The 22005-nt window shown below is 43.6% G+C and overlaps 1 protein-coding gene across 1 annotated transcript; it reads right to left on the bottom strand.

Annotated features, from left to right (window-relative positions):
• Positions 1-2695: 2695 nt before the first annotated feature.
• LOC111230118 (protein kinase C gamma type-like) lies at positions 2696-18283 on the bottom strand. Its single transcript, XM_022756706.1, has 17 exons — positions 18262-18283; positions 16956-17202; positions 13624-13655; positions 13428-13510; positions 12384-12495; positions 11862-11990; positions 11599-11755; positions 10956-11157; positions 10179-10376; positions 8036-8209; positions 7640-7731; positions 7082-7144; positions 6766-6904; positions 4853-4933; positions 4553-4660; positions 4049-4189; positions 2696-3198 (listed from the first exon to the last, which is right to left on the bottom strand). Exons 2-17 carry the CDS (start codon positions 17195-17197, stop codon positions 3037-3039), a joined length of 2115 nt encoding a protein of 704 aa, XP_022612427.1. The 5' UTR covers positions 17198-17202; positions 18262-18283; the 3' UTR covers positions 2696-3036.
• Positions 18284-22005: the final 3722 nt, after the last annotated feature.

Here is a 22005-nt window from a genome sequence, read left to right as displayed (position 1 = left end):
GGATGATATCATGTCACAGTGACAGTGAGTGATGGACTGCACACACACAAGTGAGCGCTGGAGGTTCAGTTACACAAAGGCAGATACTGTCAAGGTTGGAGTAAAGGTTGTTGTGAGGAGTTTTTAAATGTCAGGTGTACAAAAAGACAAAAGTAGGATTTATCTCTTATCTCTTTATCTCTAAGTGTGAAATGTTTTATTTTTATTTTTTAAAGATGCCACATTTAAGTGTGAAATGCATCAATTTGATTCTATTCATTGCTATATTGTAGGTTAGAAACACATCACAGGCTACTAAAGAACCTCATCTGCCACTATAAAAGATATCTACATTCATTTCCTCATCAGTATGAAAGTCAGCATATAAGAGTCACACATCTCGACATGAATTATAGACACACAAAGGACATCAGGACACATTTTCTCTCCAAAAGTGGGATGTTTGACAGAAAAAATACACTTTTACATTAGTTTGTTTCTCAGATTACATAATGGTGCAAACTTGGTTTAGCTGGGTCTCCATCCCTCTCACACTTTCACTGCCTCGTACGCCATTAGTTGAGAATATAAAGTGTAAAACAGATCATAATATTGATGTAGAGGCCGAGAGAAGACAAGACACGACAAAACGAGATACTTGTATCAACAGACACCCAGCGGGAAGTACTTCAAGGAGATAATAGCAACGACAATAAATTCTGCCACCATAATTTATAGAGAATGACATTAAACAACACAGTAAAGCATTTACAGTGCAGCACTGGCAGAAAAGTCAAGCAGAGAAGAAGAGAGATGAAGGGCAGATAAAGAGGAAGAGAGGGAGGTAGAGAGGGAGATGGGAAGCTGATGAGATTTTAATGTGAAGGTCAACTTGTTATAACTCAGATCTCTACGGGGATATTAGTCCCATCATGATGCTGGGGGGGGGGGGGGGGGGCAGATGGGGGGGGGGGGGTTGGAGGAGGAGGAGGAGAAGCTGCTTCGGAGGAGGAGGGATGCCCGAGAGGTGGTTTTGCTGGTTCGACAACTAGAGTACCACAGTAAATAGAGGGGTCAGCATCTTCTGTGCGTGTGTGTAAAAGCATGCGAGCGTGTGCACATGCTTGAGGTTGCACTTTTGAGTGTGAGTATGTGTGAAAGGCGAGGGAGAAGGGAGTGAGCGTGACAGAGAGGCGTGTGGAGAAGACAAAGCGAGAGGCTGAGCCTGTTTGTTTCTCAGCAGCTTCACACAAACATCACAGAATGAAACACTTGTTCTTGTTTAATGACTTTTTTACTGACTTTATTTCAATGTCGTTTTTCCAGCACATGAAAACAGAAATTGACTCAACTAACAAATACATAAATTATCTACTGCATTATCTATAACTGATTGTATTATCTAACGTATATACCGTATTGAAGTATTGTGTGTTGTGACATTTGACCTTAAGATAAACTGAGAGATTGACTGCTCTGACCTTTTACATTTGGCCACAATTACAGGGGCACAAACATCTGCACTGAAAACAAAACTGTAAGATTTTGCTCCTCCAGATGAGAAATGATTGTAGTTATCATTATGCTGACACAGAATGTAGTCAAAAAAAAAAACAGTAATAATAATAATAATAATAATAATAATAGAAATGCATTAAGGGAACTCAAACAGATTTCTGTGTGAAATGAGCAGCTGGTTTGTGAGATAAGAGCTCTGAAATGGGATTATTAAACTGTGTGTTTGCAGCCACCTGCCCTGCTCAGATAGTGTTTAATGACAGTGCTGCTATTATTTTTCCATGTATTGAACAGTCCCAGTGAGCCTCGCTTTTAATTACGTCCTAATCAATGCTGTGAATACGTCATTACACAGCAAAACGCTTTATGGTATACACCACTAAAATAATATAGTATCTATACCTGTGCAAACTAACAAGGCTCTTGTTTTAGCTGCAGAAAACTTTACTAAAAGGCATATTTTCTAAAACTGCAAACAGATAATTCAGTGCAAATGTCAGCTGTCAATAAGAGTGCATATACTGTAATTTGCAAGGCCTAATTCCACAGTTTGCGCAGGAATAATAGAAAAAAACACATCAATTTGTAAATAAAAAATGATGTGAGCCAAACTGTGGCGGCAATGTGAGGACCTCCTCCTGGTGATAAAAGAGTCAGGCAGAGTGGGCCTGAGCTGGGGGGTGGGAGGAGTGGGGGCAGCGCTGCAGCCTACATTAACTGTCACATTGTGCCCGCTGCACTGTTGCAGCGTCTCAGCGGGTCCTCCGAGGTCACTGGTGTGACGTTAAACTGGGAGGTCCTGCCAGGCCAGAGGAACCTGACTGAGCGCTTCCACAGGATGCCAAAAGATTAAAAATGGCTACCACTCAGTTTGCATCATAGTCAAAGTGTCAACAGTCAGACACACAATGAGATAGATATTTAGGATTACAGTGCTTCTGATGCTGAGTTACTGTAATGTGTGTGTACCTAGGAAACTTCTTTAGTCATGAACTGCAAAGGGATTCAAAAGTGACAGACTTGTTTTTTGCCTACTACCTGGATTTCTTTACCAGAGCTGAATGAGAAAAGACCTGACTGGAAAAATGTAATTGTTTGGTTTCTCACAACACAAGATGATTCTAATCAAAGCAATCAAAAATGGTTTAAATAAATTGGGTGTAACGTTATATATCATTCTTGGATAATCTATACTAGTGTCTGAACGTAATTCATTCTAAAAACACTGCATGCATACAGATGAAGTAATCATACTACAGTATTCTTATATCAAGTTAAGGGAGGTCTTACAAAAAACTCTAAGATGGCAATCTAGGATATCGGTATTGTTTGCATTGTTGCAACATATTCTGTGACTATCAAGATGAAATACATACATCGAAGAGATTGCATGGGTATAAAGGTGTCTTGGCATTTTCATGTAAACGTCAGAATTTGGTAATGAGAGGTGTCAGATGTTCAAATTCTCTGTAATAAAACTACTTGTAAGGGGATAACAGGGCAGTTTGGGTGCACTTGGAGGGGTGGTGGGAGCTATTTTCAAACAGCAGTGAGAGGCGAGGGGGCAAAGTCTGGGTTGAGGAAGGAGAAGCCCTCAAAGTCTTCCTGGTTCATGGCTGCTAGTATCTCCGGGTCAGAGGGAGTGAGTGCTGACGGAGCTGCTGTGAAGAACTTGTCAAAGTTTTCCCCTTTTTTTCCACCCTGAAGAAGAAGAAGAAGAAGAAGAAGAAGAAGAAGAAGAAGAAGAAGAAGAAGGAGAAAGAAGCATGTACACACGAGATTAAGATAAGGATGCATATGCACACGTGAATGTATCCACATGAAGCTTTTCCTCCTGAAAAAGAGACACAAAATAAGAAAAGTTAAATTATAAAAAGAATCCACCTCCGCATCTCTATTTCTCACCCACAGCCTCACTTTCTCTCGAAGGAGCTCTACCACACCTAATGTAGGAGGAAAGCTGCTCACGTCTCTTCTCCTCCTCCTTAACAGCGTATGACAGCCGTTCTGCTGGATGATATGAATCTCATTTAGCTAATGGGCCTGGCCTCTAACCCCTGAGCATACCCAGCTCACTCAAGGCACCCCACACCATTGGCCAGCAGGCCCACAAACTGGTGTGTGGCAGGCTAATGATGACACACATTTGCATATGGGAGGGGGAGGCAGGACCCCAAGGTCAGAGGGTCCTGTCTGTTATGACTGGACTGTCTGCTGTTGCCCATCTCTAGGAACCAGCAGAGGTGATGGAAGAGAGAAATCGGAGGGGAATGGGGGAGAGATAGGGAGGGAGGGACAAGGAGGAGAAGAGGGGATGAAATGGCCCACACAAAGTGGATGGCTGAGAGAGGAAACGCGCAGGGAAGTGAGGGAAAGCGTGGGAGTCGGAGAGAGAGAGAGAGGAGACAGATGGAAGAAAGTGACAGCTTCAATTCCCTAAAAATGTCCTCAGAGAGACGGAGAAAGAAAGAAAGTAAGAGAGGAGGAGGAGAGAGGAGAGCAGAAAGAAAGAAAGAAAGAAAGAAAGAAAGAAAGAAAGAAGGAAACTGACAGTTCTGGGTTTGAAGGGCGCCTGGATCTCCAGTCTCTCCAGACGATCCCAGTCAATCCAGCGGAAGAACGGATGCTCCCTGATCTCTCTCTCTGCTTCCTCTCCTCCACCCAGACGCTTGGCCGGGTGCTTCGTCAGGAGCTGCATAAGAGTGAGGAAAGGGAGGGAAACATGACTATAGTCAGGGGATAAAGCTTTGCTGTATTTTTTTTTCTATTTTTTTCAAAAGTGTTTTAAATGTAATATTGTGTAATTTTTGTTATTTAAATACACGTTTATCTCGACAGACAGATATTAGAGTCTTCTCATATAACTCTTAACAAGAAAGGAAATGTGCAAATTTTCTAAAATGTTGAACTGAAGTTTTTCTGTATGTTTGAAGGTATTTTTATAGATGTAATATGATGTAATTTCACGTAATTTTTCTGACTTAGATATGTATTTATATTCACCGTCTGCGTGCTAAAGGTTATATGAGTAAAGAGAAAATGAAAAGTGACTCACTCCCTTGCAGATAGCGACAGCTTCACGGGAGAGACTTTTTGGGTATGAGACACACTGCTCCATGATGGACTGAAACAGCTCCTCCTCATCAATACCATCAAATGGTGGCTAGAAGGAAAAAAAAGAGAGAGAAGTTAAAAAAAAGAAGAGTAGCCATGAGGATCTGTGGGCAAACTGAAAGCAAATATATTGAAATTAAAGTTCTCTTGAACGTCTTTTGAAGTGATTACAAAGGACAAGCACTGGAGGCTTAAGTATCTGCGCACACGGCTCTATTGTTAGGATTAAGCTGAGTGTTACCTGTCCTGCCAGCATTTCATACAGCAGTACTCCGTAAGACCACCAGTCCACTGCTTTATTATAAGGCTGATATGCCACAATCTGCAAAGGACGGAGAGAAAAGAAGAGGCGATAAAAGGAGAAGAATGGCAGCGCAGAGATAAGGAAGTAAAAAGAAGACAGGGAGAGTGGGAGAAAGCAGAGTTGTAACAGTCGGCTGCTGCGACGGTGCACAGCCGGAGTGAAACGCTGAGAGAGAGAGAGAAAGGAAAAGAGAAAGTATGGCATTAGGGAGGGTAAACGTATGAATAAGCTCAGAAATAATCAACACATGACTTTGGATTTGTGTTTGTGTTAGCCTGCTTGTCTGTGTGTGTGTGTGTGTGTGTGTGTGTGTGGGTGCGCGCGTGTGTGTGTGTGTGTGTGTGTGTCGGTGCACATGTGTGTGTGTGTGTGTGTGTGTGTAGGTGCACGTGTGTGTGTGTGTGTGTATGCGTGCGTGTGTGCAGGGAGGGGGGGTAATTATGAGGGAACAATCCCCTGCCCCTGGGGAAATATATTGTATCTCTTCCAAAATGGCAGATGCAGGAGAATCAATGGGTGTTTACATAAGAGAGTCAATACCCAGGGGTCCCATAGCAAGGTTTACAATATCAAAGACGTGCACAACAGTCACATCCGCTCTTTCTCTCTCTACTGCATCTGTCTACTACAAGTCAACAAACCCAACAATCTCCTTCACACTTTCTCTGAATTAATTTGTTTATGATCGCTTCACACAGAAACATACTCACAAACATATTTCAGAAAATTTGTAAGGTAAACATTATACAGGAAATTGAAATTTTACATATCAAAAGGGTGTCATGCAAAACCACCTCGAATGTTTTCAGCATTTCATAAGAGCAGATACTTGCACTGACATCGATTACATCCTTTTCAGACACTTAACTTAGTTTTCAGGGGTTTGCCTCGCTCACAGAGGACGATGTAAACATTACATTTTCAATTCTGTCTCAAAACAATAGCTAGGTGTCCATATGAACACTGAAACAGGTTTTGATTGCTACAGAACGATCGTACTGGCCATTAAGAGATATTTTCCATACACATTACACATTACATATATGCTTCCAATGTATGTAATGGCAGACTCCATCCACAGTCCTCTGTCTGTGTAAAAATACATTGCAAACTTTCAAAGAGGTATCAGCGGTCTGAGTTCAACAAATCAAGTGGGTATCATCCAAAGTTACAGTCCTGTTAATACAAAGTTCCCTCTTTTTCCATCCCTCCTCCACAGCTCAGCACAGACACAAAGCCAGGGGAAACACAAAGAGGGGATTTTGTACAAAATGGGTCGTAACTTTGATTGATACCCACTTGAGGTGACGAACTGACTGTTGAAGCCTCATATTAGTGTCAAATAAACTTTGGGACTGGGGGTTTTGTCCTCATCATGTTCCCACTACACTGGAAGCATTTTAGAGAAGGATCTCTTAATGGCATGCATGAACAGGAGGAATGATTACAGCAAACAAAAACTCTTTCAGTGCACCCGAGGGTACCTGAATATTATTTAATCACAGACTTGACAAAAAGTGTTAAGTTACATTTGTCAGTTGCAGTAAGAGAAAGGCAAAACTGGTAATACAAGGTCTCTGAAGGACAACCACGATTACCGTGCAATGCTCTGATAGCACGAGCACACACTGCTGCTAATTGAATCATGAGAAGTTAATTATTCAAAAATGCTGACAAGGTCAGAGAGGACGGTGGAGATGAGAGGAGCTGCGGCGAAGCAACTTGCCGTCTCACAACGCTGCGAAAAACAGGTCAAGCAAACAACGAGGGGTGAAACAAGAGGAAATGAGGGATCTAAGGAACAAATGAGGGAAGTTTCAGGTGAGATTGTGGGGGGGGGGGCAGTGTACCTCAGGGGCGATGTAGTCGGGGGTGCCACAGAAGGTGCGAGTGGTGTCGCCCTCGAACATGCCCTCCCTGCACATCCCGAAGTCGGCTATTTTTATGTGGCCCTCACTGTCAAGCAGCACATTATCCAGCTTTAGATCCCTGGGAGAGAAGTAGATAGATCACACTGGTATGAATCATCTTGATAGATAACATCTTTATACCAGTCATTATCTACAAAAGACATGATGAATCTGTGTCATGTCTGCGTGCTGCACTGCAGAGTGCCAGTGACAGCACCAAACCAGGCCATGCTAGAGGAGCAGCCCACTGCTTTACCTGTAGATGATGCCTTTGCTGTGGAGGAAGAAGAGGCCGACCGCTATTTCTGCTGCATAAAACCTGGTGGGAGAGGAGGGGTGGGGGGTGGAGGGGAGGGGGGACTCACTACTGGTTGCTTTAGGGTTTTCAGCTAATTCAAAAGAGGTTGATGACAAGAAGAGAGGAGAGAGGAGAGAGCGAATGGAGCTTGAGAGGGTGATGAAAGGGAGAGCAACCAAATAGATGAAAGGCAGAGAGATGAAGAAAGAGAGCTGGAAATGAGCAACAGGGTAAAAATTAGTTTTAGATGATTGATCAAAGATTATTGATAAGATGAACAGCCAGGGGGAGGGAAAATGTAGATGAAAAGATCAGATTAGTGGGAGGAGAAACTCGGCGGTGGAGGGGGGGTGGTACTTGAGTTGATGAGTTTTTAGGAGTCACCAGGTGTAATGAACAAAGCTAAGAGATGAGTATGTATGTGAAGGAACAGAGAAGAAAAAAAGACAGGAAATGAGACGCTGTAGATGAGGACTGTGATTAAAGGTAAAAGAAAGGAGCTTTTTAACTACATACGCTGCGTGAGGCTCTTTGAACTTGCCAACTATCTGAATGTGAAACATCAGGTCTCCTCCGTTGACGTATTCCATCACATAATACAGACGGTCCTGCAACACACACACACATATATACACACTCTCTATACATAATGACCTCTTGTCCAAATTAAAAAGCAATCTGTTAAAACCCCTCCTCCAGGACCAAGGACCTTGTTAAAGAAAGCAAGCTAATTATTTCATTTATTAATCGAAATTCACAGCCAACCTGGACTGAAACAACTCCTGGGAGGACTGTGCAGACAGAATGTCAGGCGAGTTTATGGACAATTTAATGAAAGTTGTGTGTGGTTCATTTGAGACTGACCCTGCACACCTTCTACACACAGACACACACACACAGATGTGCACACACCTCAGTCTGGAAGGCGCAGTAGAGCGATGTGAGGAAGTGCGGGCGAGAGGAGAGCCCCAGGACCCTCCTCTCCACCAGGGCGCTCTCCGTGTCCTCGTCCTGGAAGAGAACGTCTTTCTTCAGCACTTTCACCGCGAACAGACGCTCGCTGCCTCGCTCCTCCGCCAGCAGCACCTGTGCAGCAACACAGAGAGGAGAGACGAAGCGACTGCGATAAGAATTTTAAAGGGGGCTACTGTATGTCTTTCAACTGCCGCCATCCATAAATAAACAAAATTTTTATTTATAGACACTGCACCAACTGTCTGGCACCAAGAAAAGCAAAATTGATTTTTTCCAAAATTCCTCTTAAGGTTTACACAGCTGCAGTGAGCATCAAATTGGGCCTGCTGTGTTTTTTTTTTTGTTTTTGTTTTTTTCTTTAATTGCATTCACACAAAATGTATTCAAACTCAACAGTGTTCAAAACTCTTGAATGCATCTTCCCTCATTCAAGCTTTATACATGTACTGTCCTGTAACGCTGCCAGGTCTGAGTGTTCTGCAGGTCATTGTGTTTTGAATTACAAGGTGCCGTTTAATAAAACAATCTGCTTTTAAAGCACACTTGCAATACTTTCGCTATTTTGTGCATGAAGTTAAGTGTGTGATCATTTTCCACAGACAGTGAAGTTCCTAACTAACTAGCTAAAATAGTGCCTGAGAAAAAAAAAGAGAAAAGTTATCACATTATAATTGACAGATGCTTCAGCAAGTTCAGTATTGTGCACATTTACGCCAACGCGGTGAGATAACTGAATGTTATGTTTAATTAAAGCTGCTCTGTGCCTGAAAATTTCACGACATGTTTATGTCATAAGTGAAAAAGCGAAGCAGCTCACGTGTTTTTTAATCAGACATTAAAAACACATTCATCTGCAATTTTCACACTCCTGTGAAATTGGCTTCTGGCTGGGGTTGCTCTGAGAGCTAATGATGCTATAATTTTCCACAATGAGAGCCTCATGACCCACGTTTTAGTGGAGAAGATGTGGTCAAGAGCACTGGAAAGTGCTGACAACAACGTTGTTTTATATTGTCTGGCCAACCTGCAGGTCTTTGCCGTAATGGTCACTGGCTGGTGGGGATTTAAGATCTCATTTTACTTTCAAATAGTGGTGAATAGTACAGAAAACTACACGGTTTCTTTTTTCAGAAATCAATGTGGTCTACATGAAGGTGTTTGTGAAGAAGCAGTGTGTGTGTGTGTGTGTGTGTGTGTGTGTGTGTGTGTGTGCAGGGCTATTGATGAACTGCCAGTCACTGAGAGAAACTCTGCCATCCTCTGTGATCACGTCTGCTCTGCTCCTCTCTGTTGTTGTGAGCACCGACTCACATAAAAATGGGACTCATCATCCTCCATCCAGAATATCACAAACCTCACTAATACAGTCACATGCGCTTCTTCTCTTTTCCCCCTCTCGATATCCTGTTTCCTTTTGGTCATTTTGTCACTTTCTGCATCACAGTAACACTCTATCTCTCTGTCTCTTTCTCACTTTCCCTCACCCAGCAGCCCCGGGGTCTGTCTCTCCTTTCTTGGGTCGCTTTTTTTTTTTTTTTCTCACATCTTACGTAAGTCGAGTCTATTTCTCCTGTCCTCTGTAGACTCTCCTCTGACAGTTATGAAACAGCACAGGGGGATTTCAGAGGAGGAAGAAGGACTCAAAACTCCACTCTCTTCATTATGGCTCATCTACTGGGGAATTAAAGAGAAAATGGAGAGCAGAGGCTCCCTTGAAATGAACACCTCCAGGAGGACTGTCTGTCTGTGTGGCATGTAGGAAGGCAGCCAGCCCGAGCTCACGACTGCTGACGGCACAAAAGAAGCTAAGGGTTAAATGAATCATTTGGCAGTAGGAGTAGAGACAATGAGCATGTTACTAAGAGAGGAGATTTTTTTTTTTCTGCTTTGCTTTGCCCAGGAGCTGCTGTATGAAATGCCACTTGAAGGTCAAGTCCATCGATAGAAGAAATGATTTAAAGCCAGGAATAATCTTTGTTGTTTTCGGTATGAATGGCCTCTTTGATATCACTTACAGCTGTTGGATCAGAGGTGCCGATTGTGTGTAGAAAAGATGACATTTCGTCTCAGCTGGTTTTACCTTGCCAAAGCTGCCTTTGCCAAGCACCATGAGGAAGTTGAAGTCGAGGATGCCCACTTTGACTTTGCTGGGGCCTGGGGTGTGGACCGGTGGACAGGGTGGGACAGGGGTCGGGGAGAGAACAGCAGGAAACGGTTCAGACAGTGGCGCAGGTATTGCTGGAGGCAGAGAGGGTGTTGCATCGTCTGGCTGAGGCTCCTAGAGAATGATAGTGGGAGGGTAGAAAATTGAATGGTTGGCATGCCGTCCAGAGCTCGCGCACACACACACACGCACTCACACTCACACACACACACACACACACACACACACACACACACACACACACACACACACACAGGAAACATAAACATCAGACAAACCAAACTCCTTTCTACCCCTAGATTGGGAATACAGTCAGGCAGAACAATCCTGCACCCTGGTGGAGACACGGTGTAAAGGAGAAAGGAGTAATTCAATATAATTTATTATCTAATTATTGACCTACAACACTGGGCATAAATCCTCCAAGGTTTTTTCTCAGACAGAATTGTAAGCAGAGGGACAGTTCAAGATCCTGACCCAGTGAGAGCAGTGGCAGCTGTTGTTTATTAGATGAAAGTAATTATAAGCTGATAAAGGCAATGCCAAGGCCTTCAGGTAAATGATCATTAGCATGATAAAAAATGAAGGGCTACTCCAGTCTCTGGAGAATACAGGTATAAATATCCCCCACTGTTGCTCTTTGTTCCCCATGAGGATCAACTGATGTCTGAAGTGGAGCGTATTGCTTCCTACCTGAAGGTCTGGGTCTGGCACGGGGATGTTGTAGTACTCTCCCTCATCCTGGGCCAGCAGTTTGAACCAGCCACAGATCGGACGCCTGAAGATCTCGCTCACTCCGAATGATAGCGCGCCCATGAAATCGTTCCTGGACGTGCGGTCCCAGTCCCATACCTCCACAGACAGACGTCTGTCCCACTGGTGACCACGCACTGAGCTGGAGAGACAAACATAAAAACTAAAGATCAATGGGGAGGGTTTGCTCAGTGTGGGCACACAACAATACACAGTGCCACAAACAGAAAATGACTGTTTGCCTTGTAGAGTGTGTTCTTCTTTATGACATTTTCCAGATTTTAAAGGCTTTTTAAAAATATTTTAATTCTACTGAATATCAGGAAAATGTAAACAGAAAGGTAATAAAGAAGAGAAAACTTGATGTACAATAAACTGCATAAATCCAGGTGTCATCAGCCTTATAATCTGCACTCTGCTCTTATATTTCATCCTCTGATCTTCATCCTTTGGGGTAATTTTGGATCCAGCAATCTCAGTTTCTGGGACATTTCCTTTTACCTAAAGCACATTTTTTTTCCAGACCCCTTTGCTCAGATTTGCCCAAATTTTCCACCTTGGATCAAAAATCACATTGACTCACAAGGTGAAACTCTCGTTCCAGATGGGATTCAGTGTGGAGCGGATGGTCTTGGTCTTCTGTTTGCTGTGGCTCTTCGGGTCTGGAATCAATTTCAGTTTAACGTACGGGTCTGACAGGCCGTTAGGATCCATGGGCATCAGGTTACGAGCCTCCCCCACTGGAGAGAAAGTGGGGTAATAGGAAGTGTAAACACAGACGCTTCATTTGTAAGTGTAATCCTTCTTTTTGTTTGAAACTTTCTTGAATCCAGCAGGTCCTCCCACCTGTGACGTAGACGTCCTCCTTCTCTCCTCTGACAGTCAGGTGGATTCTTCCTCTCTTTTCTGTGTGGTCCTGGCCGCAGAGACTGGGAACACTGGTCTCACACCGTCGATGGACGTTCATGTCACAACCTCACCGAACGACAACACACGAAAAGCAACAAACACATGCATATATGCCAAAAACAGAAATTAGAACTCAAACTTTAAATGTAAAGTAAAAAGAGCAAATTCAAAAATTTGTGCTGTAAAAAAAAAAAAAAAAAAAAATCTGTACACACGCTTTGACTCCCAGGACAATTAACCCACTACATACCTAACCCCGAAACTAATCCTAATCTTAAAGGAACAGTTCAACATTTCTTCCTTGTCCAGGGTTTGATAAGAAGATTGACACCACTGTCATGTTCCTTCAGTAATTACTATACAGCCAGCAGTTAGTATAGCTATTAGCCTAGCTCTGTCCGATGCTAACAAGATTTACCAAGATTTACATGTTACACTTTTATATGTGGTGAAACTCACAGGCACATTTCATGCCCTGGTGTATGAGGCCATACAGCAGCGAGCCACAGTGGTCGCAGAAGGTCGGACTGGAGTAAGTGTGGACCTTAAATGTGTGTCGACTCTTCAGGTCCTGAAATACAACAGAAACAATCTGCACTGAGAAACCACACACACACACACACACACACACACACTTACACACACCCATACAGAGTATGATTAGTGGAGAGATGTTGAGTGGGGTATTCATGGACAAGCCAATTAGATTTCTCCACTGGGAGAGGACATATAAATGAGAGTGCATCTCGGCAAGGCTGCGTGTGTGTGAGTGTGTTTGACTGTGTATATGCTGTGTAGAGAGGGATGAATCATTTTTATCTCTCTTCTGCTCATCAGACCCCCCCCCNCCCCCCCTCCCCCTCCAACCACCACTCTCAGTGCACCATCCTATCCCAAACTGTTTTCCCTCCCTTGTCGCTCTGAGGCGCTATTTAAAAACACCGTCACCCTGTTTCTCCTCTTTCCCTCTGTGTGTGTTCCTTTCACTCTCTCATCCTTTTTCACTCAAACACACACATGCACACACACATGCACACACACATGCACAAACAGTCACACACATGTTCCCCTTGACCTCATTTCTGAGGCAGTTTATTTGGCTGGCAGGAAAGAAAAAAAACGTGAAGAAAAGACAAATCTCCCTGAAATCCTCAAAATGCCACACAGAAGAAGACTGAGCAGTCTGCTGCTCTCTCCCCCCTCTAATTCCCCCTCTTATCAGTCCCTCCCACCCTCCACCTGCATCTCCCCCACTCTCTATCTCCAACTCCCTGCATCTCTGAGGCCTTGTAGGATGACATGACATGAGTACTGACGTCACAGATGGGACAAGGCTGCGTGATGTGAAGGATGTATGGATCGACAGATGAGTCACGCACACGTGTCACTGGTGACAAGCGGATGGCTAAATATGATGATGGCGGTGTAAATCTTGACTAAAATGGAAAACAAGAAAGTAAAAGTGAAAGCTCTGTGACATATATGCTGAAAAAATCTGCTCACATCTGGTCTGGGGGCCGCCACAGAACCAGGACAAGTGAAGGTCACAAACTCGTGACATCTTTTGTGGACCACAAAACTGCACACTAAAGAAAACATAAAGAAAAGCATCCTGAAGAATGAATCTGTCACACTGAAAAACTAATCTGAGAAGATTAAATACAGAAAAAAAAGACAACAACACCAGGTTTATCTCTACCTTGACATTGGAATCCCTGTTTGCCGATGCCCCTGAGTGAGAAAGGCACATGTATTAAGACACAAAAACAATCTTCTCTACTGCACTTTGAGGTGAAATATTTTTGCTTCTGAGACTGTTTCACAGCCAGGAGAGGACAGATAATGCTGCCAAGACAGAGATAGTGCTCTTGCATTATTCCATGCTGTATTAAGACCAACAGACATGCAGGCACAAGTTGAGAACAAACTCTATCTCATCAAAACACCACTGGCTGTGTTAGCGACTGCCACCTTGATAAACAAAGTCATTATGTGCGAACTCTGAGTGTCTTTCCTTTCTAAGCCACGCTGCTGACTAGGTCAAGTAGAGCAGTTTCAATTATTGTCACAGATACACACACACACACACACACACATACCCATAAACACAATTCTCCTGTTTCTAGAACTGCGGTGTTGGCTAGTTTCCAGTGTCTCCTTAGAGCTTTAATTGAATAATTAAAGTCATTGATTGACTAAAGAGTCCACTCAGCGGCTTGCTTGCTGTGAATCAAGTTTTGATTAGGAGGTTTAGAAAGGCAGATGAACAAGACACTGTCGAGAGCTCCTCCACAATCATACTGGAGAGGCCCAGGGGTTCATAGGAAACTGACCATAATCACTGATCTACAATCAGTTTACCATCTGGCTGAGTAATAATTAAAGATGAGGTTGGCGAGGATAATCTGATCCCTGATCAGCATTCAAGTCTCTGTCTGCAGCACTGAGCGTAGGAGGTCAGTTCTGGTTTTTGACCAGCAGAGAGCATTAGAGAGCCAGGTATGGGTTTGGAGAGAACTGACAGTGTTGCTTGCTGGCCGGATATCACAGGGAATTCAGTGAAGCGGATAACTGCATTTTAAATTTAATGATGCTTTGAAAAACCTCTCTGATACATGTAATTATACAAAGGGGTCGCCATAAAAAAACATCAGAATATGGCTGTAAAAATGACCAGAAAACCCCAAGAACATTCTGGATGATCTATTTTAGTGACAAATTACAAATCATAAATTGCATATGAAATAATACATGTGTATAAAAAAAAGAAAAGCTGGACCTTGCTTTTGTGATAGGCCTTTTTAACTGAGGACATGTTGACATGTCACAGTGGGAACATCATAGGTGCAAATTATAAAATGAATGATGGCTGAGTTACACTTCGCTGCTTCAGTTTCAGGGCCCTGGTGTTGTCTGTGCCGGCTCACTGTCACACTGTCATGACTTAGTGGGACACTTGAGTATAACGGAGCCGTCATTACTGTTGTTATAGGACATGTCTGCTGTGAAAGAGGCCTGTTGGATCTGTCCTCAGATCTGTTTGAATTGCATCACTGTATAATCTTATTCAGTGAGTTTTGAACTAATTACCCTTTAACGCAGCAGGTCATTATGTCCAACCACACATAAAATAAAACTGTGACACGAGGCAATTTGCCTAAACTATTTCACTCAGTTGATACTGAAGGAACCATACAAGGTACAACCTGTTATCTTTTAGATCCTGACTTAATAAACAAGATATTTATATTTCAAAATTAGAACAGTCGTTTCATAGTCTTTAATTAATCTACCGATCCCTGCAGGGTCTTTGACACCCAGGCTGAGAGCTGCTGCTCAGACATCCTGTGTGAAGGAAAAGAGTTTTCACCCTGAACTAAGTGCTGCAACTGCGGCCAAGACAGCAGCCAGTTGGAGAAATGTCCTGAAAGCTACCCAGAGGCTGCTGGCACATGCACCGCCCTGCATCCGACCTACACCCTCACCATATGTCCAAACACACACACACACACACACACACACACACACACACACACACACACACACACACACACACACACACACACACACACACACACACACTGACTCACATACACTGCCATGGCTCCACTGCGCTGAACAAGCTAACTGCATGGTTGTCTGTATGGAAGACACGTTTCTAAACAACCATTGATGTGCCTGCATGCCAGAGGTAGGAAATAAGAAAATGAATCACTCAACTACTGGACCTCAGTATATTTTTGAGACAGTAGTATCTTACATGATTACAGTATTTTTAATTTTTTCGGTTTTAGCTAAGGTTTACACTCCCTCCCGTCATGTTTTAGTGGAAATTCACCTGTGAATCAGATTAGGATTTGCAAAGAAAACATATTAATGCTGTCCTGTAAAAAACAATGCATCTCCAAAACATCAACTTTTCATGAGCTATGAAAACACTGCTGTCTTCGGCTTAATGACACTGCATTTTTTATGTAATCCAATGGATTCTTAAAATGGTTTACGCAGGTTAAGAGGTAGGAGAAAACAGTCAAAAGTGCCCATCACTAGATGACATTAGCAGATGTCTTGTTTTGGCCAACCAAATTTACTATAATGTAAACACAACCCCAAATGTTTGGGATTTTTGCATAAAAAATTACTTCAACAATCAATTATGAAAATAGTTCTTTTTTTTCACTCAATTAATAGACTAATCATTGCAACTCTATCAGTTCATTGGGAGATACATGTCTTTCACTGGCACAGGCATTAAAAATGTAACACTGCAAAACAGATTTTACACATGAAGTTCAGTTTCCTGTTTACGAGGAAAAGCTTCTGCTCAACCTGTAAAAACAGTTCTGTGATGTATTTTGTTGCTCTGGAGGAGTTCACCCAAGTCTGAGAAAAATTACCTCAATGACTTAAGATTTTTAACAGAGAGTCTGCATTATAAACACTTGGCTTGGGGTTTGAAAGAAGTGGCTGTTGGTAGACAATACTAGAGACTTAACGTCAGAATATCTCAGCCTCCGCTACATTGAGTTTGACCATTCTTTGCTTTAATCTAATCTGTCCCCTGTAAGTGACATGCTAAATTGGAGGAGTTCCCCTTTAAGGTCTGAATAATTACTCCACCATGGCTGCCTGTGTGTGTGTGTGTGTGTGTGTGTGTGTTTGCATGTGCTCTAACTCTGTGTGAACAGTATCTCAGTATCTCCTAATTAAATTCTTGCTAGTGTGTGTCTGCATGTGTGCGAGCCATGGAGCTCCTAAAGTGATTCCTGTATTGTGTGGGCTGCAGTGAGTGTGGAGGTGAGGTTATGTGAACAGATCAGGTCAGTGTGGTGGCTACAGAGTGTGGGCTGTTTCTCCAGCAGGCAGCTGGATCTGGTGAAAGAGAGAAAGAAGTGCAGAGAAAGTCAGAGTCAGATGGAGTAGTGGGATGCCTGAGGAGGCGGCTTATGAACTGCCGGGGTGGTTTCTGTGTAAACGTGTGTGTGTGTATGTGTGTGTGTGTGTGTGTGTGTGTGTGTGTGTGTGTGTTACCAGATGAAGTCGGTGCAGTGGCTGCAGAAGGTGGGCTGTTTGAAGAAGCGGGCCGTGAACTGATGATCTTTGACCTCGACAATCCTCTTGTGTTTGAGCGCTCCCTTCCTCTGGAACACGGGCACCCTGGGTGGAGGGGAGAGGGGCGAGGGCAAAGGGGAGGCACCGGGGGAGGTTGCTGATGTAGGGGAGGCCAGTGTCAACGGGGAGAGAGATGGGGTAGGGGAGACCGGGGTAGACATGATGCCTGGAGGATATGGTCGAAAGAGGGGAGGAGGGAGGTAGAGAGGAAGGGAATGGATGATGAGTGTCAGTAAGGAGGTACAGAGTTGTGCAGGCAAAAGACCTTGAACATGGGAGAGGGAGGAGGAGATATAGCAAGGACAGGGAGGAGGAGCAGGGGGAGGAGGGATGGAAAGTGTAATGGGTCACGGCAGAGACAGGAGTTGTATTAATGGCACATGGGATGTAGGGTAGGGAGCAGTGAAGGAGTGACGTGATGGAGAGAAAGATCGAGAACAGAAGAACGGCCCGGAAGTACAGAGGAGGATGGAGCGAGCAGGTATGAGAGTGAAAGAGGAAAGAGAGGTGTAATGAAGGAGACAGGGAGGTTAATTCACATACGGAGGCAAAACTCTCCTAAGAGACTCTGAGTCGCTGAACGATTAGTGCAACTCACTGTGTCCCACATACCGCCTGTCCATTCTACCGACATCTCCCTCTCTCTGCACCCCCTATATCGCTATCTCCCTGGCAGCTATGACTAACCCCCCACCACCCACCCCAACTCCCCAGCCCCTCGTCGTCATGTCAACTGGACCTCCTTTTGCCATGTCAACAATGCCCCCACCACCTGCTCCAATATTAGAGCCCGTATCCTCTCCCGACTTCCTGCCTGCCCTTATTAGCAATTAGTCCCATTTCTGAAGAAAAGTTTGGACCAGAATAAAATGTATACGTCTACAGGGAACACAATGTGCTGGAGAAAAGTGCAAAACGACAAATATTAGCTGCTAAGATTCCGGTGCAAGAGTTGCACACCACTAAATGATAAATGAAACACCAACAGAGATTTAATGAATAAATAAATAAGCCCAAAGCAAAAACCCATGCCAGAAAAAAAAATGTGATGAAATGATGGTGTCTCAGCAAAGAAGCAGGAGCAAATCAATCAAAAGGGTGAAAGAGAAGAATGTTGGAGAAAATGGCACAGTGCTTAGAAATTAGCAAAATAATGACAAGAAGAAAAATACATTCTAAAAATGTGCGGAGACCTCCACAGCGAAGACAGAAAAAGACACAATACCTGAATTTGTGGTGATTTTGGAGGAAAGGCTCGACTGAAGGACAGCTTTCTTCTCTTCCTCTCCCCCTTTCGTCTCTTCGTCTGGCTCACTTCAAAGGAAAGGCTAAGGTGTCACACCTGTAGCTTGTAACCTCAAAAAAAAGGGGGGGGGGAAGATAGATAGAAAAGACAGAAAAACCCAGAGAGGCTGTGCTGTGGGAAGTGGACAAGAATCAGCCAAAATAAAAAAAATAAAAAATAAAGAAAAATCAAGTAAAATAAGAAGAGAAAGCAACAAGCGTTTCGAGAGACTCAAGCTTTCTAGGAACCAAAGATAGAAGAGTGAGGTGGTATGTATCCGTTAACCCAGAGGCAGGGTGAGGAGGAGGACGAGATAGAGAGATGGTATTCTCTTTCCAAGATTGATTGATTCTGTTTTTACTAAGAAGAGGACAAGAGAAGGAGAGAGAGAGAGAGAGAGAGAGAGAGAGAGAGAGAGAGAGAGAGAGAGAGAGAGAGAGAGAGAGAGGAAAAAGATTGAGGGGAATAGGCGGCGATTCATTTTGAAATCTGGGTTACTTCTCTCAGAGGAGAGGGTGAGGGAGGTACAGGAAGGAGGACGGATGAGACAGAAGCTGCCATTTTGCCACCACCAATACAGTACAGACAAGCAAGAGCCAACTGTCTCTCACTTCCTCTCGTGCCAGACAGAGTGAGGAAAGGGAGAGGAGAGAGAGGGTCCAGTCTGGAAGAAAAGAGCAGAGACCTTCAGTGGCGGAGGCTCCAAGAGATGGCTAGTTAAGCACAGCTACAAGTGGAAACAAACTGTTAAAAGTCACGGAGTCTGCAGCAGATCAAGATGACTGAAGGATCAACAGGCCCGGGGAATAAACAACCCCCGTTAATCTATTTTGCAACAGAGCAGTTACAGGATGTTCACTGCGTTTAACATTTGCTCAGAGATCAGAGCCAGTGGTGGTATGATAACATTGCTCCACTGTGCACTGAAACCAGGTCATCTCAGTCTGATGGGAAGAGTATAGTTTTGAAGAGAGAGGGGCTGTTTGTCCATTTATTGCCCACATACCGTCACACACACACACACACACACACACACAGACACAGACACACACACACAGACACACACATATACATATACATATATATATATACATATACATATATATATACACACTTGTTTTGTCACCCAGGAGGACATTGCATTGACTTACACTCTGCACTGAACTGCAAACCAAAAATTGACACCACTCTTATGTCTGTACAGTGAATATGTAGCTAGTGCTAGCAGCTGGTTAGCCAAGCTTAGCATTACGACTGGACACAGGGTGTGACAGCTAGCCTGGCTCAGTCCAAAGGTAACAGATCCACCTAGAAGCCCCCCTACCCCCACAGATTAACACACCTGGGCTACTGTAATGTGTTAATTAGTGATCTTTAGAGATGCTGGCAGGTGGATTTTTTTGCCTTCAGTTAGCAAGAGTAGCTGTTTCTCCTTGTTTACAGGCTTTATGCTAAATTAAGCTAACAAGATTCTGGCTCCAGCTTCATATTGAGCGTACAGACATGACACTGTCGTCAATCTCATCTCACTCTCGGCAAGAATTTCCCCAAAATGTCAAATTATTCCTTTAATCCATCTTTTTGTTCCCAAATGTAATCCTTATTAAGTGAATGCGTTAACAAATGTTTGTCCTCGCAATGTGACTAATACAAGTGTTCATACACACACACACACGCACAATTAATCACACTCCATGTGTGCATGTAGTCTCTGGACAACCCTGGGAGAGAGCGCATCAGGCAGGAGCAGAGATGCAAGCAGGCAGGGGACGAAGGGGTGGATTGGAGTGGGACGGAGAGACTGAGAGAGGGAGCGAAGGGTTGAAGGTCTAATTAATGGAAATGTAGGTTATTAGTCTCCTGATGAGGACACTGGCAGAGAATTAATTAACAATTATAATTAGCAAGATTGTTAGAGAGCAAAATGGTGTCAGCCTGCAAGATAAGAGTGAGCTAGCGTGCATAAGTGTGTGTGTGTGTGTGTTTGACTGAAGCTGTCATCATTGTGTGTGCGTGTGTGTGTGTGTCTTCATTTAAGAAAAAAAAAAAAAGCTGTGTGAACAAGCCCTATCTGACAATGATATATGTCATTTCAGCATTAGTCATGCAGAACCAGCAGCTGATTGGAAATGATAGGGGGCTTTCTCTCCCACCAACCATCGCTAGACCTTTCTCTATAGAACTGCCATTAATGTCTTCATTTTATGGCCCATAAGACTCGCTCTTCATCGGTCTTATCTCAGATGAGTCATGTTCTTGTTCTGTTGTCACAAATAAATGAAGAAGATGCCCTCGCATAGTGAAAGAAACAGAAAGAGAGAGAGAGGGAGGGAGGTGTTAAAAAATACGAGCTGTAGACATGCACTCCACAGTAATCAGTGCATTGAAAACCAAAGCACATAAATGGCTCACAATGCTTGCCCTCCATGCAGTGTGATGAGTAAGCACTTGTGGCTCTAACGCGTCTGTATCAGAGTGCGTTTGCATGCCTATCGGAGCATGCTTTACAGTGTTTGATCCCGGGCCATAAAAGTGGGCTGGTGTGCAGCCAGCCAGTGATACATTAAGGCTATAAACCAAGAAGACGTGTACACACACACACACACACACACACACACACACACACACGCACACACACACACACACACACACACACACACACACACACACACACACACACACAGCGGTATGAAAAACACACCGATACGGTTTGGATGATTAACAACTGAGGGAAAATGCCATAAAACACGAACAGAGGTGAAGATAAAACTTAATGTACAGATGACATTTGACAAGAGAAAAATGAGGATTGATCAATGAAGAGGACATCCCCAAAACCACAACCTGTCTCTCACTTATTGCCATCTTTACAAAAATCATTATTATATAACAGCACTGGGAGCTGTTGCTACCATTTGAGATCATGAGCACTTTCCATACACCAGCCCCCCTTCTCTTCCTCTCTCAGTCTACAGATGGCTATCTTATTATTTCTGACCATGGCTTAATGAAACAGAAAATTCTCCTCTGATGGAATCTTTTTTGGGGGAGCAATCAGCACTTCACCAATTACACGCATCCATTATCGTCTAACGAGTGCTCACTTGCATCAAGCACCGGCTTCAACCTGGCTGGCTGGCTGGTTGGTCGGCTGGCTGGCTGGCTGGCTTTTTCTTCCAATGAAATTAAGGTAAATTGACTTGCCTAACTGTTGTTTGTGGAATCAGGGGAGAAGTGGTGTCTGAGGTAATCATATCTGCCTGTTAAATTTGTCTCTTCAGAACCAGTTGGCTCTGTTTGCTTGCATTGGATTTCTGTTGGGGTATGCTTCTATTTGCTTTTTTAATGAAGAGTGGTCCGCTGTGTTTTTGGAAGAGTGCAACAAACCTCCACGCCAGTCAGATGAGACATTTGGCAGGCGATTAGGGCCCGTCAACATGGCCTACAAACTCTCAGTGCTGAAGCAAATAAATCTGCTCTCCATATTTATTTTACTGCTGACCTGCGTCTCATTGCAACAACAAATAGAGCTAAAACGGAAAGCCATGCAGACAGACGAGAGACCATTGTGTAAATTAAATCACATTTATAGGATTAAGTCATGGATTTTGGCTTGCGGATGGCTTGCACCACAAACATCTCGGGGGGGGGGGGGCTGAGGCCTGAGAATCGGAAGACTAGATG

The sequence above is a fragment of the Seriola dumerili genome, unplaced genomic scaffold (assembly GCF_002260705.1).
Source record: "Seriola dumerili isolate Sdu_G_001 unplaced genomic scaffold, Sdu_1.0 BDQW01000258.1, whole genome shotgun sequence".
Taxonomy (NCBI): Eukaryota; Metazoa; Chordata; class Actinopteri; order Carangiformes; family Carangidae; genus Seriola; species Seriola dumerili.
This window is presented reverse-complemented; position numbering and strand designations above follow the sequence as displayed.